Source organism: Mangifera indica, unplaced genomic scaffold (assembly GCF_011075055.1).
Source record: "Mangifera indica cultivar Alphonso unplaced genomic scaffold, CATAS_Mindica_2.1 Un_0068, whole genome shotgun sequence".
Classification (NCBI taxonomy): domain Eukaryota; kingdom Viridiplantae; phylum Streptophyta; class Magnoliopsida; order Sapindales; family Anacardiaceae; genus Mangifera; species Mangifera indica.
Genome location: NW_025401160.1, coordinates 277 through 25,954, shown reverse-complemented (window position 1 = coordinate 25,954; position 25,678 = coordinate 277). Strand labels below are relative to the sequence as shown.

Sequence of the window (25,678 nt, the reverse complement as noted above, 5' to 3'; positions counted from 1 at the left end):
TTCAACAACAATTCTGTCAAATATGTAACATTAAAGTAAAATAAAAGAAAAAAATTAATTAAAATAAAGGAAGTAAAAAGGTCCGAGAGAAAGGTGTGCAAAAACTGACCCAAACTGTAAAAACGAATTGAACAATTCAAAAATTGCGATTGCTTCGGTTTAGGTTGAAAAAAGGGTTTATGATTTATAATCCAATTTAGGCGGGAATGAAATAAAATCAAATTAAAAAATTACGTCAGTTTTTTATTTTATTTAAAAAAAAAGGAAAAATTGTACCGATTTCAAAATAAGGAGCCATTAGATAAAAAGACAGTATCGCAGAATGGAAGTTCACGTCCAAAAAAAATAAAAAGAAAAAAAATAAATTGAAGATAAACACTCATAGTTAGGTTTGGTTTTTATATGGGAACAATTTGGCTGTTGAAATCAAAATCAATGGCGTAATGTTATGAACATGTGGCCACACTCGACATCAAAACATGTGATCACAGAGGCTCCCGTTAGACATTCAACAGTCGGTAGATGGCCTGATGGATACCAAGCATCATTTGTGGTTGGCTCCTTCTCTCACATTACAAACAGGTAAGTCCCCCTTCTTCTTCTTCTTCTTCTTCTTCTTCATCCTCTATCTCTAGTAATTTCTGATAAGAAAATCCACACCGAGCCCTTTCAATTGCATAAAATTGAATTGATTTGCTATTTACTTAATTTTGTATGGAACCAAAAGTTGAATTATCAAATTCAGCTTTAACACAATATTTGAGTTAATAATTCAATAAGCAATGTTATGTGTACACAATTTGGGTATACAGATGATGTGTTATCATATAATTTAATATTACTTTATTTTTAATTTAAAATCTTTTAATTGTATGGTGATACATCATTTATATACCAAAAATATGTACGCATTGTTTTGCTGTAATTTAATTATTTTTTTACCTAATAATTTCTTAACATGATACTAAAGCTAATGATATTTAATTTATCTCGAGTTTGAATCTACATCTCAATTCACTCAATCACATCTCTCCGTTTCATTGTTCTAGTTCGGCATTTGTGAAGTTGTTTCTGAACACTTTTCATTCAAAATAAGAGTATATATATTGTGCTTCAAATCTTAATTCATATAGAATTTAATATCAGATCTATGAAATTGGCATTTTGGTTTTACAAGTTTCACTTGGACATGAATGCAGGTCCAACATTGTAATTTTATTTGTTATTAGGAAGTGATAATTAAAGAGAGTTCAATATCAAAATGTATCTATACTGGTTGAATTGTGAAATTTACCAAATTATTCTTTCAATTTAGAGGAAATAATTGTGTAGTCTATGATGATTTGATTTTGAGCCATGTAATTGTTTTGTAATGGAAATAGATTTTCATGAGGGCATGACCTTTGGTGCAAAGGAAGTTTTCATTTCATTGTATTAAGACCATTTTTGCCATTTATAACTTTTCCCTTCTTAAACTGCAGAAATCTCAAAGTTTTGAGTCTTCAAGGGAATTGGTGAAGCTTACGTATCTGCAAGAAATGTAAGAATATTTTATCCTATCTTAACAACACTTCTTGGAAAGGTGGTGGTGCTATATGTCTTTGGCATGAGATCTTTATATAATAGTAGGAGTTTTCCCACCTAAGGTTTGACCCAACAACATTTTTTCATAACTAGTCCCTTCTGCATCAACTAGTCCACGGCAATCAACCATGCAGAGCTGCCCACTTGAAGACTTCCAAAGTCCCTCAGCAGCAATGGTCAAGTTGCTAACTCCATATCTCCATGCAGCATTACGCCTATTTTCCAATGGAGGGACAGCTCGAAATACTGCAGCAACCTTTGCTGAGCTAGCATTTCCCTATCCATTTGTTTGTTGACACCTAAGATTCTGAATTAAAATTGTGACATCTTTAAAGCTTCAATCTGTTGCCTGAATTGCTTTGTCTGAACCAACCAAATGTTCCCAGCTTACGACAAAAACTTGTTGACTTTAATTCAGAATATAATTTAATATAAACACAAATAGAATATAGAATACTAACTTTTATAACTAAACTGAACACAGAATTAATAATTAGAGATATAGAAAAACTTGTTTGAATCATATCTCTAAAACCAAAGATCTTCAGAAACTACTTGAAACTTGAAAATTTGTTATGACAGGTCTTCCACTCTATAAACATCTCTATCACGGCTTTGAATGGGTAAACGTATCAAAATTAAGTTTTGGAGTAGAGCGTAACCTATTTATAAGAAATTATCTAGACCCTCTTATTAAAGGTCCAATAATTGAAAGCTCACACTAAACTGTCGACCAAAACCAATAACTTTTAGGGTGCGTTTGGTTAAAGGATTTTAAGATTACCTTAGTAATCTATCTTTTATTCCCTTGTTTGGTTTGTTAGTAATAAAAGATTACAGTAATTTTCTATTACCAATGCTGACGTGGCAGGTAATATAGGTGGTAATCTGATTACCACATTCACCTTAAGTATTTAAAGATTACTGGGGTAATCTTGAGTTTATTATAAAAAAATTATTATTTATTAATTTTTTGAGATAAAAATAAATTTATTTTTAATTAATATGACAAATAATATAAAAAATATTTTAAAATAATTATATTTAAGGGCATTTAAGTAAAATATTTTACTAGTAATCTTTTATTACCTTTAACCAAACACAATAATTATTTATACCTATCAAATTTTATCAAACATAGTAATCATTTATACCCAGTAATCTTCTAAGTAATCTATCTTCAAGGTAATCTTTCTATTTTAGTAATCAAACATTACCCAAACCAAACGCCCCCTTAAGTGTCTTTGACATGTTTTTATTGATCACTCAATCCATCTGTAAACTGACATTAAACAATCTAATTACCCAATTTTATAAAAGCAAAACTATAATTAATACTAGCCTACATTAGGAAATTTCTAACAAAACTGGCTGTGCCATTGCATTTCCAATTTGGCACGACGGTGGGAGCTCCTATGCTACCAAAAGCTCCTCCAGTAGTAATCTGCTCTAAAACTTCACAAAACCCACCACTCCCTTTATAGATATCAACGCCGCTCTTCAAGAAGGTATCTTGGTACGGATACGGGTTACATGCCTCTGAAACAATCTTCACTGCACCAAACTCATAGTGTGGTGCTGAGAAGATTGGGACTCCCTAGACGAAGATTGTGCCAAATTGGGACAAAATGTGAATTTTGTCGAAGCACTTCTGATTTGACTTTGGGTTTAAACTGCTCATCTCCCCTCGTATTACCCTATTTGTAAGCGTGAAAGTCATAAGGGAATTAAGCACAAGCAAAATTTGATCATCTTGCAAAAGTGGTGGTTGGTAATAGTTCTGATCAGAGCCCTTCATCCATTCCCATGGATTATTTGAATCAGACTCCCTAGACGGTATCATTGCAGTTCCCAACAAACAAAAAACCCTTTCACCACCATTTTTCTTCGTTTCAGTATATTTCCCTTGAAACGGCATTGAAATTTGAGTATGATTAGGCCATACCTGAAATTGAGGGCCCCCCCATCATAAGGTTTCTCAGAAAATGAATAATCTAGTGTTGTACCAATAAGCAAGTCCCCGCTTACACCAACAAATTTCTTCGAACGATGCTTAAGATCAACGTCTGTAACCCAGAAAGAAACCAGTTTCAAAGGGGTTCGTGACGAATTCTTTGGGATGTCTCTATCATCAAATGGCATTATTGGGGCATCACTCACCTCCTGCTCCCAATCACCACTCTTGTCTTTGATACTATAAAACCTGCCATCATCAAGCTTCAATTCACTAGCAGAAGATAGAACAAAACCACATTTCTTCTTCACTTCATCAATCCTATCATAGTTGTAGGTCAAACTTTCAGTTTTATACTCGGCGACGGTGCTCACATCTTGGAAGCATCCACCACTGAACCCAAAAACAAATGATCCATACACAATACAAACAAAAATAACCAACAATACACAATTCATAATTCCAAAATCTCGATATTCAAAATTATTCTTTCAAAATCTCTCACTTACCCACTACCTAAAAGCCCCAAAACTCCAACACCCAAATACTCTTAACACAATGTAGAAAAAATCAAAGTTGCAGTTTTGACTCTCACCCACAACTTTACCGGAAATTTTCTCTTCAAAATATCATAATGAAACTAAAGCTGCAGTTTGGCGGGTACAATACAATTGAATACTAATCTGAAACTGGTTTGCTCTTGGTATCTTGTTCCAAAGATTTCAGTTAAATTTTAATGCCCACAAGTTGAAAGTTTGGATGTTGCGAGTTAAAGAGAGAGTGCATTGAGTGGAGTTGACGAAGTTTGGATCTTTAGTTGAGAGAGGGTCGAGTCAAGTTGAAGTCCTTATCAAACTTCACAGATTTCTTTTGGTAAACTAGTCGTTAAATATTTTGACATTAATTTTTTATTTCTTTTTTAAATATATTTTGATGTTTTATCACTTGACCCATGGATCAAGGCCCGCAAGTAAAACGGACCACATCAGGGCCTCACTAGTCACTACGAAGGAACCCATCCAATTTTAAAAATTATATTTCCCTAGGTGGGCCTACAAAAAACTCAGATGGGCATAACTTGCCATACGTGGGCTGTTATCGGTCTTAAGATTCGATAAGCCTTGACGCAACACGACACATAGTACACTGAGCCTTGATAAGCTCGATCGAGGATAACCTGACATGATGTTATAGTGATGGTCAAATTAGAGGGCGGGCTATTGGTCATGTAATGATTCAGACAAAGGAAGTTAGTAAGTGAAATGATAGTCTTAGTGTTATTCGAACAGTTGGATCAAACATTTCTTGGTTAAAATAACACATAGAAATGTGAAATCTTATTAGTCTATATTTGATCTAGTTCAATTTCGAGAATCAATCTGGATTTAGCAAAAATTGTATTATGGTGGATGCAATCTCATTAAACCCAACTTGTATTTTCATTTTTTGTTTTTTCAAAATTTTGAAAGTATTAAATGATTATTACTCCATTGTATAATTTATTTATTTATTCATTTTTTAATGACTTAAGTTTTTTATACGAATATGTAATTTAAGCATTCATACCGTGGGAAGATAGTTTGGGTGGGAAAAGTATTCGATTGAAAAAGGAGAAAAGTTACAATCATTCAATTTAGGACATATAACGGTTTATTGCAATTTATTTTAACAAAAATTTGATAAACTGGTTGAAAATGATTTCGGATTTTGAAATTAAAATTTAATTATTTAAAAAAAAAAGAGAAAAAAAACTTTTTTTTTAATGAAATAAAAAAAAATCAAATTTTAAAACTAAGTCTAAACGAAAATTTTAAAAAAAAAAAAAAATTTGAAGAATTCAGGCATTAGGGTTGACTTTCTTGCCTAATGTCATTGGCCTTGATCTGCTTAAGGTAACTAGATTGAAGCTAATCCAAGCTAAAGTTTAGGCAATCAAATCTAGGAGTAAAATATGTGAAAGGTACAAAGCTAAAGACTGACTTAAAACAATCAAACAATAATTAAGAAATAACTGCAATTAAAATGAAAAACAACAATAGCAGCATTCCAGCAACAACAACATTTCAGCAGCAGCGGCAAGATATTCTTCATACAGCCACATATCAGGTCCTCTAGCTTAATTCTAAGGCATAATTCCAGGATTTGCATCATTCTCAGTATTAACCATGAATTTGTCCTGCATGAAAAAAAGTTTAACCAGTCACACAACGTTGTGATGTACTTCCAAATTCAACATCCACAAAACAATGTTGGATTGAAATCAAGAAAACAAACTTACACTTAAATGGTGCAAAAATGATAGATATTCTTTTCTATTTTTGCATGACATGAATCTTTTGAAGATGAAATCTGAAGCCTAGGTGAAGGAGAATCAAATTACTTTTGTATTATACTTCGCCTTTCAGTTTGATTCTAAAAGAAAATCAAGGTCTGCTAAACTTGCTCCACTACATCACCGGAAAAGGCAAGAAAACAAACCAGAAGATGGAAAACAAAGCATTAAACTTCATTTCTCCACCTAATTCAAAATTAAGTGTGTTAGTTTGGGATGACAATTAAATTTTCCAAAGACTTATCTCAAAGAACACATACAAATTAAAGCAGAGATCTCAAAGAATAATAAAAGGGAGAGCTTACATGGAAAATTAAAGCAGAGATCAAACAGCTTACTTTGTAACCATTTGAAGTGAATCTTCCCCTCCCCTGCAACATATAAAGTACAACATTTGAAATGAAGCATTACAGAAGTATATAGAATATCAATTACCAATAACCTGTTTTCTTGTTTCATTGCATCCTTGGGATTACCAAATTAGCCTCAGTCTGAAAGCAGAATGGAAACTTCTTCAAAGGCTGTAAAAATTGAAACATGTGTATATGTATTCAACAATTGAGCACATTGAACTTCTATTTCGAAATTTGTGAGTAACTTTGTAGCAGAATTATTCATACCCAGCAAACTTTGAATACTCGTAAGTATTTATAAATAAATAAATAAAGAAGTTGAAGTGATTAAATATTAAACTTGAAAAAATAAAAAAGATACCAGCCAGTAACATAACAAATAATTTGACTTTAATGATGTTTTTCTTAGATTATAATTAAAATATAATGAAAACAGAACTTAATTACTTATTACCTATGGCTTCCGGGGTGTTGGTTATTGTTCACTTTGCACAAGATGACAACTGATGAAAACAGAGCCTAATAACATGTTAAACATTGCAAGAAAATTTGTCAACAGTTTCCCAGATTGAGTCTTGAAGAGGGTAACAATGAAGTCTCAAGAAATCTCTCCAGTTGGCCACCTTTTCGGTCTTAACATTAAAACTAGTGGAGAGTCTAGTGGTTTTAGAAGAATCATCAGAGTAACTCTTCAACCTCTCACTCTCTGGCAGTTTGAAAATTTTTCTTGCAATGTTTAACATGTTATTGATCATTTCCCCTGAAATTCCGTGGTTCTTCACCTAGTGGGACAGGTGTATATATATACATAGATTAAGAATTAGTCAAGTTAAAAGATTATTGTAAATAATAAAGAATAAACCTGAAAGAAACCCTCGTGTTGGCATGCTAAACCAATCTGTTCGATGATTTCAGAGTGGCAGGGGCCGTCAAGACCATCAAGGTCGATAAGAGGAACAGAAGAAGCATCTGATACTTGGACTTGTGTGAGATTTGGACGCTCATTGATGGGTCTGATATAATTAGAGGGAACATTTTGAACAGTGGATGCAAAGTCAGAGAGTAGGAGCTTGGTAGAAGTGGTAGGTGTGGCCATATGGATGATGAATTGAAGATGGTGGGTTAGAATCAGATAGTGTTGAATTTATAGGAATTAGGAAAACAAATTGCAGAATGAAAGAGGAGAGAGGACAAGGTAGCAGGAATTGCCGACTGAAAATTGTGCTGGACGATAGATATCAATGTCAGCTCCAACTGAGTGTGCCCTTAGAATTGACAAAATAATTGCTACTGTTGTGTTCAAAAATCTTAATCTGGGAGGGGAAACTGTGAATAGAGATTGCATATGTACGCATATTCAACGAATTTAACAATTAAATAAAGCGTACGTGATTGAACAGTTCATGCTTATTCTAGATGTAGAAATTAAATAATTGGTATAGTTTGAGCATTCGCCATCAAAGCAACATCTGCAAGTTACGTCACATGATAACGATGATGAAAAAGAATCAAGGAATAGTGGTTAATTCTGACGCTTTCTTTCTGCAAAACTTGTGGTTGTACAGTAATATTAAAAAAAAAAAAATGGTATGGTATGGTATGTATGATTCTGTCAGTTTAAATGGACTAAGTTTTTTCGTACTATAAGTCACATGTTGATTTATATGTATTTCTATTATTTTACTATTCAATGTATATATTATATGAATTAATGTTATTTTATTTTTAATTTTTAATCTTTAATTATATGATAACATGTAATTGTTTGTTTATATAATACTATTTTTTTATATTTATACTGAAATAACAACTCACAAGAATAAACAAAGTGATTGAAATTTCAATATTAATATATACTTCTCAAACTGAAATAAATGTTACAGTTCAACAGAATAAAAGAAGCTCATCAAAATCATCGAACAAGAATGTGAAATTTCTACTTTCTTGCATACAAACAAGTGTCCACCATTGTTAATGAGAGAATTAGGTAAGTTTTAGGGGACATATCCCTGCCATTCAAAACACCTTTCAACATTGAAGCCTCGGAATGTTTGGTCGAAGAAACTTGGGGCAGTAGTCCTGATGGAGCATTCCTCCATTGATCAGTCACTCATCTATTTAGGCCAACCAAAGTTCAACAAATTAACTCCCATGAAAATTAAACTCTGCATTGTGGTAGACAGGAGCATAACCAGTCACTATCAATAAATGTTCAAAATCATAATTAGCAAAGATAAACAACAGGATAATTACATGATGGCGTTAACAAAAGGCTTTCCGAAATCTTATTAGGCAACGAAATTAAACAGAAGATGGAAAGCAAGCCTCAATAGAATCTCATTGGAGAATATACATCACACAAAGGCTGCATAATTTATAAACTGTAAGAGACAAGAACTACCAGTATACAAATAAGTGTAACGTGTGGATTTTAAAAGTTTGCTTTTTGAATGATCTTTTTAAAAGCCATATGTGCCATTGATTGGGAAAGGCATCACGTGGCAGTATCCAATTCTATTTTTTCATCTCCTATCATTGTTGGGGAGAAACAATAACTAATGAACATAATTCCCAAAGACCTTATCCCAGAAGAATAAAGTAAATTAGAAAGCCACAAAGCATTAAACTTCCTTTCTCCACCTAATTCAAATTAAGGGTGCTAGTTTGGGATGACAATTTAACTTTCCAAAGACTCTGTTTTCTCAAGAAATACATATATATAATAACAGGGAGAGCTTACATGGAAAATCAAAGCAGAGATCAGAAAAGTTACATTGTAACCCTTCGCAGTGAATCCTGCCCCCCCACTGCCCTGTAAAAATAATCATTATTAATTACAACATTAGAAATGAACTATTAAAGAAGTATATAGAGTATCAATTACCAATAACCTGTTTCTTGTTTCATTGCATCATGGGGGTACCGAAAGAACCAAAATCTGAAACCAGAAACACACACACATCCGTCTTCAGAGGCAGTAAAAATAAAATCACACGCACATATATATTCAACAATTGATTGATTTTGTCCAAACTTTTATTGCCTCCAAACTCTTTGATGAGTTGATGTAGCTCCTAGCTGTATCCAAATTTAGCCCTTCATAGACCTGGAAACAATTGGAAAAATTAGGAATTTTATTGCTTTAGTAACACTATGGAAGGCTATAGTATCAAGCAAGAATTCTCTAGTACATTAGACATAAAAGTTTCTTGTGAAGTTGAAAAGCCTGGCAAAACTTTTCTGCATCAGCTGAACTTACCTATAAAACACAAGTAGCAGCAAAGTGAAAAATCGCAAAAGCAAAATTTGCTCAATTTACTAAAGGATCAGCAGGGGTGTGGAAGCATGAAAAAGATAAACTTCCTGCAAAAATGAGGGACAAGAATCAATATGAAATCCATACAAACTCAATAATACCTAGTGCAGAATCAATAACCCTGAATTCAATCAATAGCACAAAAGCAATACAAAATCAATACAAAACAAACATTTAAGATTTCAATCAATAATTCAGAATAAATACCCCATGAATTTAATCAATAATAACAATTCAATACGACATCCCAAATCTGAGAACTATCCTAACACTGCATGGACAGAACAATTTGAACAGATTTCAGGCTGGAATATTTATCAAAATGACTAACCGTTGTCAGTACTCGTCAATCGTCGGCGGAAGTCATCACTGTTATCATCACGGTCGCGACAAATTTTGTCGTCAATAAATCGGCAGGAAGAGTCTAAGAACAGAAAAAGTTCTCTTTGGTGGAGTCGAACTTGAAGATGGGATCATGGGTGGAGGTGTGTTTGTGCATGGTCGGGGAAGGAAGAATCGAATGAAAGTTGAAGAACGGAAGAGAATAAACTTTCTGGTCGGTGTGTTACAACGCAGTTAGGTAGGAAAAATTTTTTAAACTCAACCAGAATGTATAACCACAAACTGGCAAAGAGCAGCCGGTCTAGTCGCGGCTGAGGTTTAGTCTTGGCCGGGTTCATGAACCGATGGTTTCGGTTTAACACCATCAATTTATAGTTTAAAAAAATAAAAACTCTAAACCCTAAACCATAATAGGACGATTTGTAAACAGTTTGAAATTGATAATTTCGGTTCATGATCTAGGTTCGAAACTTACATTAAACTGTCAATTCTAATACATGCACTAATTTATTTTTTAAATTAATAATTACAATAATTAAAAATTAAAAGAAAGGCTTGGACTTAATTTTTCAATTAAGCTTCCTACGTATCTTCTTGGGGTTTAGAAGAATCAAAGCCTACGTAGTTCTCTTACCTTTGCGTATCCGATAGCTGACAGTACCCCTTTACCTTATCATTCGCCTCCGCTATCTTGACTATTATTTTCCATCATCGAACTATTCGTAGTTTAATCAAGTGATTCTTCATTGAAGTCCACTTTTATATCTTGTTGGCGTAATTCGGCTCTTGTCTAATCGTCCACACATGCTCGGGTTTCAATAGATTCGGACGTCAAACTTGATCGCCTATCATCCAATATATTGCTTCCTTGACTAAAAGTTTGTTCTACTGCAATAGTTGATACTGATGCTGCCAAGACTTGTTTAGCAATAACTGCTAATGGTGGAAAGATTGATGCATGTTGACTCTACCATTCTAGAACTGGAAAGTCTTTATCTATATTGCTATCACCAAACTCAAAAATAGTAGTTAAAAAAATATCAAGCTCCAAGATGGAGTCTAATGTTCCTCTTGGTCTTTTGCCCTTTTGCATCATAATACAATCATCATAACTCATATTTTGAGTTGATGATGGGACAATAGATGGTAAAGAGGAAGAAGAACCACCTTGGTTACCATAAATTAATGAATATTCAACATAAATTTCTTTAATTAAATTCATAATTTTAGTTATAGTTAATGAAATATTAACTTCATCCTCACAATCTAATTGCAAACATTCATAATATAATATCAAATACTCTATAACATCATCTAATTTAAACCCAAGATAAAAAAAACAAGCAACAAGAAAAATTTCTGGAATTGTTTTATAGTAAGTTAACCATTTTGTTTTTGTTAAAACAATAGTTTCTCCAAGAATAACATCTTGTTCGGCTTCCTGTAAAGTCTCAATAATATTAACAGCTTCATTTAAAAACAAATGAGAAGTGAAATTATAAACATCACTTAAAATATAAGTTTCATTATTAAAATTTCTTAATACATTTAAAATTGTTTTCCAAATATCCCAATGTTGGGGATATAATGTAACTTGTGACACATTTTGTGAAATAAATTAGCATAATAAATCGTTATAATCAAAAGACTCGTTGAATAATTCATATGTTGAATTCCAACGAGCCAACACATCTTTAAGAAATTTTTTTGGTCTTCCATTATGTGGTTTACAAAATTTACCCATTCTTTTATAGTTTGGGGATGTGTCCATAAAAATGAAATTGTTACTTTTTTTGGACTAATATAATTATTAAGACAATTTAAATCATCATGTACACATAAATTTAATATATGACATATACATCTAATATGAAAAAATCTACCACCTAAATTGGGTTTACAAATTTTAATTAAATCAGTTATTGAGGTCGTATTTGAATGTGCATAATCAAATGAAATTGAAAAAATTTTATAAACTAATTGATATTCTTCTAATATTTCTTTAATTATTCTATAAATATTATTGATCGTATGTCGGTTATTAAACACCCTAAATACTAAAATTATTTTTTGTAATTGAAAATGATCATCTATCAAATGACAAGCTATACCCATATAAGAGTGAACTTGTCAATGGTCACTCCAAATATCACTACATATAGATACACGTTCATTAAAATTTGTAAAAAATTGAATTAATTCTCTTTTTATTTTTTATATAAACTAAATAACGTTTTTTTAATGTATTTCTTGGAATAGTTTTATGTGCAGGATTTAAAGTAGTTTTACAGTAATTATTAAAACATAAATTTTTATCAAAACTAAATGTTAAATGATCTATTGCTACCATTTTTGTAAACAATCAAAACTAAGTTCGATTTGAACACCCATTAACTCGAGTTTGGTTAAATTGAAAATTATTTAACTCAAACTTAATTTAAATTTAGTTTGAATTTATTGTTTAAATCTATAATTTAGATGTATGGTTCAGATTTATAGTTTAATCATAATTTATTGATAAAATGACATTGTTTTATTTAATAATGAATAAAACGATATCATTTTAACAATTATACAAAATAGTTTGAATTGAATTATTAGTTAAGTTAAAACTAAATCTTGCCACTCACCTAGTTAGTAAGTCAAATTTTCTTTAACTCGAGTTTAATTCAGTTTAAAAAATAAGATGAAACTCTTTATTTAAAATCGAATTAACTTTAAACTAAACAAATTTAATCCAAATTGAACTAAAGTGACCTAACTTTTGAGCCCAAGCTACCCCATAAGAATGATAACAATCAAGCTAAAAGAAATTGTGAGGAGAAAATCATGGCTTGCTAAACTTGCTCCACTACATCGCTAGAAAAGGCAAAAAGGCAATCCAGAAGATGGAAAAGAAAGCATTAGCACTAAACTTCCTTTCTCCACCTAATTCAAAATGAAGGGTGCTAGTTTGGGATGACAATTAAACTTTCCAGACACACTATTTTCTAAAAAAATAAACACACACACATATATATAAATATAAAATAAAAGGGAGAGAATCAAAGCAGAGATCAAACAGGTTACTTTGTAACCATTTGAAGTGAATCTTCCCTTTCCCCTGTAACATTAATCATTATCAAGCACAACAATTGAAATGAAGCATTAAAGAACTAAAAACAATATGAAATTACCAATAACCTGTTTTCTTGTTTCATTAGATCCTTGGGAGTACCATATTAGCCTCAATCTGAAACCAGACTGGAAACTTATTCAGAGGCAGTAAAAATAGAAACACACATACCCAGAAAACTTAAGGAACTTATCCTTAATTGAAAAAAAATCATAATAAGTTGAAGTGATTAATTATTATACTTGAAATAATAAAAAAGACACCAGCCAGTAATATGACCAATAATTTGACTTAAACAATGCTTTTCTTAAGATTATAATTAAAATGTAATGAAAATAGAACCTAATTACTTATATTACCTGTGGCTTCTGGGGTGATGGTCATTGCTCACTTCGTACAAGCTGACGTTAGATGCTGATACAAGGGATGTGAGAGATCTTGGGCCAGTCCTCTCCTGTTTCCTTGTTGTATCGTTCACTTAGAAAAGGACATCCAATAATTTCCAATTCCTGGAGAGTTGTCCTCTGCAGAAGGCTGTCTGGAAGTGCGTTTAACTTGGGGCAATCCTTAAGTGTTAAATCCTTCAGTTTGGTTAAAGTCGTCCAAGCGGCAGGGAATGTGTTGCCTTTGTAGTAGTATATCCATAGACTCTCTAAATTTGGTGGTGGTTGTGAGGTTTCAAGTATTAGTTCATCATCCTCATCAAGTCTCTCCACTTCTCCACGTTTATCAAATTTTAAAGCCAACCGATAGAGTTTTTCCTTGTTCTTAAAAACTTCTGCCAGTTTCCCATTGCTGACATCTGTTACATTTCCCAATCCTCTTACCATAAGCCCCCCTTCAAGACGATTCAAATTTTTCAGTCCTTCAAAACTACATGCTTTATTATCATGATCACCACCACCCCGTATGACAAATGAACCTAAACTTCGAAGACCTGTCAATTTCTCAACCCCTTTTGGCGTGTAAAGTAGTGTACGAAAAACATCATTATATTCCAAACGCCTCAAATTTACTAATTTTCCAATCCCCTGAGGTAATGTTATGAGGCAATCCACGCTAACAGTGTGTAAATTAAATAATTCACACAAACTTTCAGGCAATTTTATTAATTTGTGAAACTCCATGTTAGACAATTTAAGATGTCTTAAATGTATCAATTTTCCTATCTCCTTTGGAATCTCATAAATATTATCCAATATACCATCCAATTGTAATAATCGTAAACATGTCAATTCATTAAATACTCTCACTAAAACATCATTATTCAAGCAATTACGGGGACCAAAACGATATGAAAGTATGAGACTACGTAGCCATTTTAATCTAAAAGTAGATTCAGGAAATGAAGCCCTATCTTTAATAAAATCTATTTTTAAATGACGAACTTTGTCCCTAGGAGAGTTTTTAAGTGAGTCTTCGTCGCCATAGACTTCTATTGATGAGCACTCTTTATCACCCAAAAATTGTGCAAAGTCGTGTACTATATCATGCATCATGTACGAATCAGAAAATGATTTGTGCTTTTGTAAGAGAGATCTTGTCACTAAATAGTCCAAATATTCTTCACCAGTTATATTCTCATTCTCATCATTTTTTTCTTTCCTAAGATAACCCTGAGCCATCCATAAATCAACTATTGTACGTTTATCGATATTATAATCTTTTGGATATATAGAGCAACATACAAAACACCGTTTTACCATTAGAGTTAAATCATTATAACTCAACATCAAAGGGGTTAAAAGACCTTTTTCAGTATCTTCAAACTTCCACATTTCACTATCTAACACATGTTGCCACTGCTCTTTAGATTTTTTAAACTGCAAGAGACTCCCAATAGTTTTTACAGCAAGAGGTAACCCCTTGCACTTCCTAACTATTTTCCTACCAATTTCTTCTAAATTTTTATACTCTTCAGGAAGTCTTTCAGAAAGTGCTAGCTTTTCAAACAATAACCAATTCTCCTCATTAGACAATTCACCAACATTTATGATATCATTTGATTTCATTATACGTGCAACTGACTCTTTACGTGTGGTAATTAAAATTTTACTCCCATGAAGACCATTCTTTAGACAATTATAGAATGGTTCCCATTTCTTGTTATTTTCAGTCCACACATCATCCAAAATAAGCAAAAATTTTTTAGTCTTAACAGAGTCACGAATACATTGAAGAAGATATTCTAATTCTGCTACATTAGGAGTATTATTTTTGAGAGATTGAATGATCGCTTTGGCAATCCTAATCTCATCGAAAGGTTCTGATACACACACCCAGATTTTTTTATCAAATTTGTTCTCCACCTCATTGTTATTATAAGCAAATTGGGCAAGAGTTGTTTTTCCTATTCCCCCCATCCCTACAAGCGAGATGATATGGAGGTTTTTTTCACTGCCCTCACACAATAACTTGCTTACTAAATCATTCTTCAAATTATCTCTACCAATTATATCAGAGACATCAATAAAAGAAGTACTTTGCATTGGTAGATTATCAAATCTCTCAATAGCCTTAATCACATTAAGATTATAATCATTTTTCTCTTTGGCTATAGCATCTAGCTTTTTATTTATATCAGTTATCCTAACTGCAATGTCGCGACGTAAAACAACTTCTTTGAAACCAAAACAAGGAGATGGAAAGAAGCAACACACCTTCTTCTTCGGAGCAATAGCATTATGATCATGACCCCCCTCAATTCGCAATTTCAAGATTGCAGTATTCCACTCATCCAGCACATCGTCCACGTCATAGCATACGTCTTTGAGACGATGTAACCACAGTCTCACAGCTGCATTCTTTATTTGTTTTTGCTCTGCATCAAATAGCACAGCTTGAATGGCTTCAAGGTTGTGCGTAAGTTTCTCTACTTCTTCGTCAACATCCCAAACAAGGCTCACTTGTTTTCCGATGCAGCCAGACGCCTGCTCAGAAAGAACTGAACCCAGTTGCTTCAAGACCAAAGAAACAATTGCTTCAGCCATGGTATTGAATGATGAAAGGTAAAGTTATCAAATGTGTTTGTGTTTGTGAAAATGCTACCGTCCTTTGTTTCAAATGTTTATAATGCATGAAAGATGAGGAATATTTTAGCTTTTGGGCAAAGTGAAACCTCGCTTTGATGCTGGTTTAGGTATACATAAAGCTTATTCCTAGCTATTCCAATTGTCCTTCCTTTCGTTTACCGGAAGTTCCTTTAAAGCAAAATCATTTCTGCCTCTTTCACAATTTGTCTTGCTTTACTTCGTATTTCATAAAGCAAGATTCTGAAGAATGAGTGTAAAGCAAGTAACAGCAGAAAATTAAGAAAGGCCGATTCCTGAAAGCAAAAGTGAACAGGAGGTTTCGGATTGATTTCTATGTGTTGTTCAAATATAAAATCCTAAACAAGATTCCGACATCAAATAATAAGAAAGGAAGGAGGGTTATGGTCTTATTTTCACAATTAACAGAATTGCCCAAATTTTCATTTTCATAATCAATTGAATTTTCTTATAAATTATGAATATTCTATACCAAATTACTATTTCCCATCCAGCTTTAACGAAATAATCAAATTTTTACTCCGTAAATTAGAAAAAAAAAAAACTATTTTCTCATCCCAATGTTAAATCAATTAAAAAAATGTGTTTTTTTTAAATAAAATTATTGAAAAGATATAAAAGTACTCAAACTAAATATCACATCACTTCTAAAATTTTATTAAACATAATTTTACATGTAATTTATATTAATTTTAATTAAAAATTATATTAAAAGTCCTCCATTTAAATTCTGTTTCACAATAGCTGTGTGATTTGTGGACCAATATATTCTCTAAGCAAAGCGCGAGCCATGGTTCTCTTTTCGACTCCTGGAAGGCCTTCAGTTATGTAATGACTAGATTTTTCTGGTTTCACCTGTTAATGGTAGAAGTTTTCGCCATCATTTTGGTTTCTCTATCAAACATCCTGGCATTTCGTTCATACATTCAAATTAGTATCATAATCATGCTGGTCAAATCACATATCAAAAACCTAATTTTTTATATTTTGTATTATGTATCGAATATTATATCATATTGTATGATACAATTTTTAAAAAATAAAATAATAAAATTTTTCTAATAGACATATTATCATTTTGAAAAATATTATAAACATCTTTGAAAATTTAAAATTTCTTTTCATATCGACAATATATATTGTATCGTACAATATATCTACTATATTATATTAATTTAATACGTTTTATAATATATATCGTTTCTTATCTGGATCATATTATATTATAGAATATATATCGTGGATGGTATAAATACTGATAATCATGACCATAACATTAATTGCAATGCAAAGTTAAAAGGAAATAAAATAAAAAAATACGGCAACGCACGGCAATTCAGCTCTCTCTTTTTGGCAGATGAAATCTTTCAATGCCTTGGGCTGATGCTTCTTTGCCCATCTCAATATTTACTATTTAGGTAAAATGACATTTGCAAGGAATTTTGGTAAATAAATGAGAAAAAAAAATTTTTTCCAAACTTAATCTATCAGAATTCACCTAATTTTAGTTAGCTTTTTGGCACTAGCATGCAGTCAGAGCTATATGCACGACATCGATTTTGAACCGTAGATCGCTTGATCAACATAAGTACCTTCACCAAGTTGAGATTCTTTATCTTAGTTGAATAATACAAACTATTGAATATGATATGTTTGAGGCCGGCCATGGAATTTATAGTTGAATTATAGCCTCTCATCTTCGGGATATTGTAGTTTTAATTTCCACAGCGTGATTACAAAAAAAAACAAAAGTAGGGGCCTCCCTCGAGTAGGTTGAGTGTGAAAATAGGATATTTATATAATAAAATATATATTTAAATCTTTTTTTGATAATATATTAAAATTAAATTTTAAATTTATTTGATTTATAATTTAATAATTATAACACTAATCATTAAATTTAAAATTTATTTTATTTAATATAATTTAATATAATAATTTAATTCGAATAAAGTTTGTCGGGCTTCTAGATTTCAGTGGATACATTTTGTCCAACCTCAAACATTTCTGTGGACATTAATCATCTATACAGGTACTAAATTGACAGTAAAATTTATAATGATTGGGACCATTTCTGTGTGTTGACACGGAAGACTTGATTGATCAATGACAGGTACAATCAAAAACAATCCAGAAGAAATTAATAAAGCAAAACTTGTAGATTTGGTTAAGCTCAAATTATCCTTTTAGAAGTTACACTTTCTGCATCACTATCTTCTCTTTGTGCAAATTTCAAGCTTCTATCTCAATGATCAGGGGTTCCGAAACTCTCCCAAAACTGCCTGTCATAGGTTTATCGTCATGGGAAGACCTGAGGCCTGGTACAGAAACTTGGGAATCAACTAAGAAGCAAGTATGCCAGGCTCTTGAAGAGTATGGCTGTTTTGTGATCGAAAGCAGTCAAGTTTCTTTGGATCTCCACAGTAAAATCTACAGTTCAGTTGTGGATTTGTTCGATTTGCCAAAAGAACTCAAACAGCAGAAACCTGCTCATCAGATCGACCATCCTCTCGGAAGATCAAGCTCGTTTTGCCCTGAACATGAGCGTGTAGACACTGAAAATTTAACCACTTTGGAAGGAGCTCAGAGTTTCACCAAACTCATGTGGCCCTCTGGAAATGACAGATTCTGGTACGTTTTGCCTTATCTACAGCCAAAATAAGATTCTATTTTGGGAGCTGCTTTTTTTTTTTCTTTTCTTTTTATTGATAGAAACAAGAATCATGTGCCAAATTTTGGAAGGCCGACTTTTTTCACACCGAAAAGAAATTCTAATTATATGATAGCCAAGTAAATCAATAGAACCTCTTTAAGTTATACTCTATAAAATAAATAATTGTTTTGTAATTAAGAGAAATGAAATGAGATTATTTTGTAATAATAATGGAAAAAAGATTTTTTTTTTAAATAAAGAATGATGAAATAAAAGAAATTTTATCTTAATAAGAACTGATAAACCATTGTGAATGTTTTGAAAATAGGGATTATGGGTTATTCTTTGACATGAAATGATTAAAAAAAGAGAAATCTTTTCTAAATAAGCATATATGCTAACAAAGGAATTATATAAAAGAATATAATTTTGTTATGACCATGGTAGTCGATTCCCATATTATATCAAGTATCGAAAATCTAATTTTTCTTAACGTATTATATCAATGATACAACTTTTAAAAAATAAAATAACAAAAAATTATCATTGACACGTCATTATTTTAAAAAATATCACAAATGTCTTTGAAAATTTAATATTTCTTATGTACATCTCTGTTACATATCATTTTCTCTAAAAAAATATATTTATTTATATCAATAAAATGTATCGTATCATACCATGATACATATCATGTATCGTATGATACTGATAATTATGGTTATAACATAAGATTTATTAAAAATTATCTCATTAATTTTGATGGAAATCTTGTAGTTAGATATGAAAGTCCATGCTGATTAAATTAACATTCTTATGTTTTGGCAGTGAAAGTGCCCATGAGATGGCAAAGATCATGAAGAAATTAGATCTAACGATTGTGAGAATGGTTTTCCAAAACTACGGGGTAGAAAAATACTATGACTACTACGTTGAATCAATGAACCATGTTATTGGGTGCACCAGGTACAAAGAATCCCAGATGAACAACAGCTACTTGGGTCTTCTCTCCCACACTGACAAGTCATTTTCAACCATACTTCATCAGAATGGTGTTAATGGCTTGGAGATTCAAACAAAAGATGGGCAGTGGATTCTCTATGATCCCCCCTCCCATTCATCCTTCATATACCTTTCTTCTGATGCCTTCAAGGTGGGGCTAATTATATAAACACTTGGTTATTGATTTAAAATCGATGGATTATACATGGTGGCTAAACTTTGTGATTTATTTTCCTGGATTGAATTAGGCATGGAGTAATGGTAGAGTGCGTTCATGTTGTCATCGAGTGGTTGTGGATGGAAACAAGACCAGGATTTCGTTGGCGTCGACTGCATTTCACAAAGGGCCAGCGCTGAGTGTTCCTGATGAGCTAGTTGATGCGGAACACCCTTTGCTATACAAGCCATTTAACCACCTTGAATATCGTAGAACGCATATTGAATTAGCCTTGAAAAGAATTGGCTACTCTATCGAAGCTCACTGTGGTGTCTAATAAACCCGATTCTTCGTACAATCTTGCGTATATATTTGCTATATACTATGTCTATTTACTAAATTAAACAAGTGATGCATGAGCAGGATTACTACAATCCTCCCCTTTTACTAAATAAGTGTCATATCCTTAAAGACAGTGCTTTGCCTTAATCAATATAGTGACTTATGTATGGAATATGTCATGAGTTGAATCGAGTATTATATCCAAGTCCAAATAATATATGCAAATTGACAATATTTAATAACTTCTACTCCTGTGTAGCAACTAGCAATGGCAGAATAGTTAGAGTCTCTTAAGAAAACTCATATTCGGAAAATTGTTGATTGAAAACCTAACAAGTCATTCATTGATTGTAAATGGGTTTTTTATTATTTCTTTTGTGGTTCATCGCTTATCTCTTATAATGGTAAAAAACAAAATGTTGTCTCTCGTTGTAGCATTAAGTCCCTCGTTGTAGCGTTAACTAAGTATTGAGTTCTTGCAAATACAACATATGAATTATTGTGGTTACGATAGCTCCTTTAATACATGGGTTTTTCCTATCGGTTTAGTACTCTAATTCATCTCAATAATCATAGTATTATCTAGATAGATTATCACAATGTTTTTCATAAACGCATGAAGCATATCTAGATGGAATACCTTCATATTCATCGTCTTTTGCTCAATCAAACCCTTCAGCATATTCTTGTTGCCACAGCATATAAGAAAGTAGACAATTTCTTGCACAAATGTCCAAACCCAAGGTGACTTCTCCGCTACCTCCTTGAGCTTGCAAGGGGTATTCTTGACTTTGGATATTAAAGATGATTGATTACGATAAGATTGTCTTTCCTTTTTGTAATAATCTAGTTCCTATAAAAGGTTGAATTATTATGGGGATTAGAAATGCAATTTCTTAATTTTCAACACTAAAAAATTATGGGGTGTTTCAATCCACACAAAGATGCAGACAAAGGATGGCCAGTGGATTCTCTCCATCAATCCCTCTGGACTTCATCATTCATTCATCCATCTTGCAGGCGATGCAGTCAAGTAATGATACAGGCAACAGGTTTGGATACAAGAATATTGCAAAATCAATTTTTCATTTTGGTTATTGGTTTGTTTATTTTTTTAAATTGGCTAACTAAACTAAATTGTTTTTAAAAACATTTAAACAAAAAATTAATAAAATACTGAACCAAATTTTAAAATAATTTGAAAAAAATAATAATAAAATATTTAAAATTTAGTTTTAAATTGGTTAACTAAAAAATTCCATTAGATTAACCAGTATTTTCAATTTCGTCCAAAATTGGTTAATATTTAAATCAATCGGTTTTTGTTTATGATTTTTTTTAACTAGCTTTAGTTTGAAATATGGTCAAATCCGTCATTAACCAATTTTGAACACTCCTAACTGGAGTGGAAAAATATTAATCCATTAAATTTTGAATTGAAAAATGTATTTCAGCCATAAAAATAAGAGTTATTTCCATTTTTCCACCCAGGGTTTGGCTTAAATACATAAATCACAATTATTCACCCAAAACTTAAATTTTTTAACAGAGAATTAATTGCAAAAGGGTATAATAGTCATTTCAATTTTCTAAAACTTCCAAAAAGAGTTGTTGTATGTTGTGATCGCTATCTGCTCTTGACACTTTAAAGGAAAAATAAATAAAGGATGAGAGAGGTAGGAGGAGGGGAGAGGAGGAAGTTGTGGGAGAGGGCAGGGGTGGCATAGCCTAAGACATGATCTCCTTTAGCTCTTGACCCACGCTTTGCTCCACAAGAACTACACATAACCCTTCAGTTTTAACCCTACTCGCCAACCGATCAGAAAACTGTGATGGAAACAACATTTTAACTCCTTATCAAATCCAAATCCATTAGGATTCCATTAATTACAAGTTAATTTTTTAATTTAAAATGGATAAAACTGTGAGTGGAAACAAGACAAGATTCTCTCTGGGATTGTTCATGTTTCACAAAGGAGTGTTACAACTTACAATTACCTGGAATATCGTATATCAGTCACAGAACAAGCTGCTAAGAGAATTCATTATCCCTTTGAAGTTCACTGCTTTCTTTGATCAGATGATCCTTTGATGTTATCTAATGATCAACTATCTGCTGTCCCTAGGTTTTAAATAAAGGTTGTTGAAGGGTGTTGAAAATGTTTGACAGATCATTATACCAGACACTGAAGACTACAGAGGCAGGGGAAATGCCACAGGTTTGATTTGTACTAACCTCTTATCTAAATTGGAAGCCATCAAATTCCCCGAAATATAGTGTTATCTTATCAAATTGATATATCTATCACATAGCCTTTTTTCAAAAGATAAGAAAGCTCTCGATGTCAAAACATATATTGAAAATGTTACATGAATTCTGAACTCATGGATCATAACTGCATAGCATAAGTTACATAATTCTACAAACCAACAGTGCATTTACATGGAAAGTGCAACAATAAATCATTGCTGATTAGCTAGGACCATTTAATCTTACCCAATTAAACAACTAAATCATCCTCATCATCAGCAGAAGATTTAGGCTTAAATTTGGCGAACCCAAATGGATAGTCAGAACACTCCAATCTTCTCAATTTAAGCAACAAAAACAGCAAAATCCCACACCCGAAACCCAATGCAGCACTGGACCCAGTCAAGGAAACAGCAGCACAAACCAACATCACAAACGACTCTTCCTTGCTACCCATATCTCTTGAAGCCATAGCCAATTCAATCCCTGCAAACAACAGAAGCACCCCAAGAATCCCAATAGGAAACTGACCCAAAATCCTCACAAATGAGTTCCCAAACACCAATCCAATCACCAACTTCCCAATCCCCAAAAACACCACAGACAAGCCACTCCTCGCACCAAACCGATACTGCCCAGCTAGCCCTCCGGCTCCATGACACACCGGCATGGCCCCAAACCAGCACCCCACCAAGTTCATAGCCCCAACGCTTACAGAAACCTTTGTTGCTGAAATTTCTTCACGTTCTGGAAACAAATCACTGGACAATTTGCATACAGCAATCACTGAGTTGAGCACTGACAATGGAATCTGAGGAATCGCCGCTCTTACAAACCCGATTTTCCAATCTTCCCATGTAATATTTAACAGCTTTATTTTCGATGGACCGAATCTTAGGTCCTTGAAAATCGATGGATCACGAATGAAACATAATATTAATCCGAATAAAAACACTATGAGAGCTGCAGGAATTGCAGATAAAAATCTTAACCTCTTATTCAATTTTCTATTTTGATTGCTTTGAGATTCATCTTCTTGAGAAAAGTCTTGATCTTTATAGTCACCTGAACCGGTGGCAAGCACTAAAAACAAAACGGCTGAAAGTGCGATGATAAGACCATCAAGGCCGAGCCAAGAACGAGAAGAGGTTGACTTGGAGGTGATGAAATCTTGATTGTAACGAATATATTTAATGGCGGAGAAGGCAAAAGCGAGACCTTGAGAGAGCTGAACGCCTCGAACAACGGGAAGAGGAATAAAACGGTAAAGGAACGACATGAGTCTGGTGGCGCCGAGGAAGAGGAGGATGGCGGCGGTGGAGATGCCGGCAGCGGCGATTTGGGAGGTGGTGAGGTGGGGTGACTCGGAGACGGCGACGGCGGCGATGGACTTCATGGGCTGGACGGGCATGGGGAGACCGAAGAGAAGGCCGGTGGAGATGTTGTAGAGAGAGGTGAAAATTAGAGTGGTTGAGAGGTCGAGGTGGGAAACTAATGTTAGAGTGAGGACAATGGGAATGAAGGTGCCGAGATCACCAACAGCACCGGAGAGCTCGGAGGAGAGGTTAGTTTTGTGTCGGGGCCCATGTTGGGTGATGAGAGGAGTGCTAGCCGGAGGTGAGTGCTCTTCCATGGAAGGATAGGGGTAGACTGATGGAAAAAATTTTCATATCAATTTTAATTATATATTTTTAATTTATATAATATTATCTCTTAGGCTACCCAGATAACTTAGTTTTTTATATGTATGTAACACTCCACCCATCTTTCTCCAATTCTGCCAGGAAAATGGAACTCAAATGAGATGGGAATGGTTTTAAATAAGAAAATAAATATATCTCTTAACTATTTTCCTTTTTAAACCTTTAAATATTAAATTATTTTTATTTTATAGATTTAAAAAAAATTTCATAAAAGAAGATGATAATTTTCTATCACACCGAAAAAAAATTCCTTTACCAGATCGTTTTACTTCTTGTCATCTCTAAATTAAATAAGATAAAGATGGTTCGTCTAAATCAATCAAATGACATCACTCTCACTAAAAGAATGTGTATTGAATGGTAGGGTTTCAATTATTTTGGATCACGGAACCCCAACCACAAAAGACAAAGTGATGTAAAATTGTTGAAAGTTAGGTGGCTCTTCACGTACATGGAAAGTTTATAGGATTAGGATGAATATGGGTGGCCTTTGCCTTTCTTTTTATTCAATATTGTTAGGCCTTGCAAGCTTACAATTCATTAACCCAAGCCATGATTGTTATAGAGCGATGCTAAAAAATATAGTTATTAATATTTTATAATACATGATATATATTTTATGATATATATTTTATGATATAATAAAAATAAAAAACTAAAATAAGTTTTTAATATATCAAATTAATATGATACAATAAATTACATATTTTTATAATATGATATATATTATCAATACAGACAACTCAGATTAAACTCTTAATCTACTTCATCATCTTTCTCCAAATAAAAGAAAGATTCTTCCATAAAAATGGAACTTGAATGAAATGGGAATGGTTTTAAAAGACAGCGATAAGTATATATCTTTGACTTATTTTCTATTTTAAACCGTTAATTATTGAGGTATTTTTACTTTATAGATAAAAGAGAGAAAGGGAAAGAAATTTTTCTTATAGGAGAAGTGATAATGTTTTATCATCCGGAAAAAGGTTTCCTTTGCAAGGCCTTTTCTGTCCAGTTGTCATCCCTAAACTAAATAATACGCCTAAATCAATCCAATGGCATCACTGTCACTAAAGAATATGCCTCGAGTGTTGAAAGTTAGGTCGCTCTTCACGTACATGGAAAGCTTGTTAGGATTAGGATGAAGATGGGTAGGATTTGCCTTTCTTTCTTATTCAGTGTTGTTAGGCCCCTGCAAGCTTACAATCCATTAACCCAAGCCAAGATCGTTTTGGACCCACGATTAAAAATTTACGTTATCAATCCCTTATAATATATTTTATATATCCTATTATACAATACGATAAATATAAAAAATAATATATATTTTAAAATATATTAAATTAATATAATATAATAAAATTATATATTCTTTGATATGATAATTATATTGTTACAAATTAATATACTTTTTGAGAAAAATAATAAATTTTAAAAATACTTATGATATTTTTTAAAATGATTGATATATCATTAAAATTTTTTATTATTCTATTTTTAAAATATGTATTATTAGATACAGAG

At 32.6% G+C, this 25,678-nt stretch overlaps 4 protein-coding genes and 3 long non-coding RNA genes across 14 annotated transcripts; 1 reads left to right on the top strand and 6 right to left on the bottom strand.

Annotated features, from left to right (window-relative positions):
* Positions 1 to 5,422: 5,422 nt before the first annotated feature.
* LOC123207272 lies at positions 5,423 to 5,870 on the bottom strand. The gene is made up of 2 exons (XR_006500257.1): positions 5,817 to 5,870; positions 5,423 to 5,714 (listed from the first exon to the last, which is right to left on the bottom strand). It is a non-coding gene; the product is annotated as an uncharacterized LOC123207272 (long non-coding RNA).
* Position 5,871: 1 nt separating this feature from the next.
* On the bottom strand, positions 5,872 to 6,531 carry LOC123207271. The gene is made up of 3 exons (XR_006500256.1): positions 6,313 to 6,531; positions 6,176 to 6,241; positions 5,872 to 6,056 (listed from the first exon to the last, which is right to left on the bottom strand). It is a non-coding gene; the product is annotated as an uncharacterized LOC123207271 (long non-coding RNA).
* A 144-nt stretch (positions 6,532 to 6,675) lies between these two features.
* On the bottom strand, positions 6,676 to 7,568 carry LOC123207268 (protein DMR6-LIKE OXYGENASE 2-like). The gene is made up of 2 exons (XM_044624625.1): positions 7,086 to 7,568; positions 6,676 to 7,005 (listed from the first exon to the last, which is right to left on the bottom strand). The coding sequence occupies exons 1-2, from the start codon at positions 7,317 to 7,319 to the stop codon at positions 6,754 to 6,756; spliced, it is 486 nt and encodes a 161-aa protein (XP_044480560.1). The 5' UTR covers positions 7,320 to 7,568; the 3' UTR covers positions 6,676 to 6,753.
* A 713-nt stretch (positions 7,569 to 8,281) lies between these two features.
* LOC123207270 lies at positions 8,282 to 9,558 on the bottom strand. Of its 8 annotated transcripts, none has more exons than XR_006500255.1 (6): positions 9,483 to 9,558; positions 9,258 to 9,329; positions 9,108 to 9,161; positions 8,964 to 9,035; positions 8,477 to 8,802; positions 8,282 to 8,388 (listed from the first exon to the last, which is right to left on the bottom strand). It is a non-coding gene; the product is annotated as an uncharacterized LOC123207270 (long non-coding RNA). The 8 variants fall into 8 exon arrangements; XR_006500252.1 differs by having other exon boundaries at positions 8,477 to 8,752; XR_006500251.1 differs by having other exon boundaries at positions 9,115 to 9,161.
* A 4,428-nt stretch (positions 9,559 to 13,986) lies between these two features.
* LOC123207285 (putative disease resistance protein RGA3) lies at positions 13,987 to 15,986 on the bottom strand. Its single transcript, XM_044624641.1, has 2 exons — positions 14,385 to 15,986; positions 13,987 to 14,055 (listed from the first exon to the last, which is right to left on the bottom strand). The coding sequence occupies exons 1-2, from the start codon at positions 15,984 to 15,986 to the stop codon at positions 13,987 to 13,989; spliced, it is 1,671 nt and encodes a 556-aa protein (XP_044480576.1).
* Positions 15,987 to 18,164: 2,178 nt separating this feature from the next.
* On the top strand, positions 18,165 to 20,374 carry LOC123207275 (deoxypodophyllotoxin synthase-like). The gene is made up of 3 exons (XM_044624627.1): positions 18,165 to 18,677; positions 19,528 to 19,852; positions 19,950 to 20,374. The coding sequence occupies exons 1-3, from the start codon at positions 18,295 to 18,297 to the stop codon at positions 20,193 to 20,195; spliced, it is 954 nt and encodes a 317-aa protein (XP_044480562.1). The 5' UTR covers positions 18,165 to 18,294; the 3' UTR covers positions 20,196 to 20,374.
* A 2,154-nt stretch (positions 20,375 to 22,528) lies between these two features.
* LOC123207283 (molybdate transporter 2-like) lies at positions 22,529 to 24,227 on the bottom strand. Its single transcript, XM_044624640.1, has one exon. It carries the CDS (start codon positions 24,082 to 24,084, stop codon positions 22,702 to 22,704), a length of 1,383 nt encoding a protein of 460 aa, XP_044480575.1. The 5' UTR covers positions 24,085 to 24,227; the 3' UTR covers positions 22,529 to 22,701.
* Positions 24,228 to 25,678: the final 1,451 nt, after the last annotated feature.

What these genes read in the sequence shown, in the direction of transcription:
- LOC123207268 (XM_044624625.1), bottom strand. Translation starts at nt 7,319, where the DNA reads ATGGCCACACCTACCACTTCTACCAAGCTCCTACTCTCTGACTTTGCA. An exon ending in AACACGAGGGTTTCTTTCAG is followed by an intron (nt 7,006 to 7,085) that starts GTTTATTCTTTA and finishes CTGTCCCACTAG; the next exon opens with GTGAAGAACCACGGAATTTC.
- LOC123207285 (XM_044624641.1), bottom strand. Translation starts at nt 15,986, where the DNA reads ATGGCTGAAGCAATTGTTTCTTTGGTCTTGAAGCAACTGGGTTCAGTT. An exon ending in AAAACTCTCCTAGGGACAAA is followed by an intron (nt 14,056 to 14,384) that starts GTTCGTCATTTA and finishes ACACACTGTTAG; the next exon opens with CGTGGATTGCCTCATAACAT.
- LOC123207275 (XM_044624627.1), top strand. Translation starts at nt 18,295, where the DNA reads ATGATCAGGGGTTCCGAAACTCTCCCAAAACTGCCTGTCATAGGTTTA. An exon ending in TCTGGAAATGACAGATTCTG is followed by an intron (nt 18,678 to 19,527) that starts GTACGTTTTGCC and finishes ATGTTTTGGCAG; the next exon opens with TGAAAGTGCCCATGAGATGG. An exon ending in TTTCTTCTGATGCCTTCAAG is followed by an intron (nt 19,853 to 19,949) that starts GTGGGGCTAATT and finishes GGATTGAATTAG; the next exon opens with GCATGGAGTAATGGTAGAGT.
- LOC123207283 (XM_044624640.1), bottom strand. Translation starts at nt 24,084, where the DNA reads ATGGAAGAGCACTCACCTCCGGCTAGCACTCCTCTCATCACCCAACAT.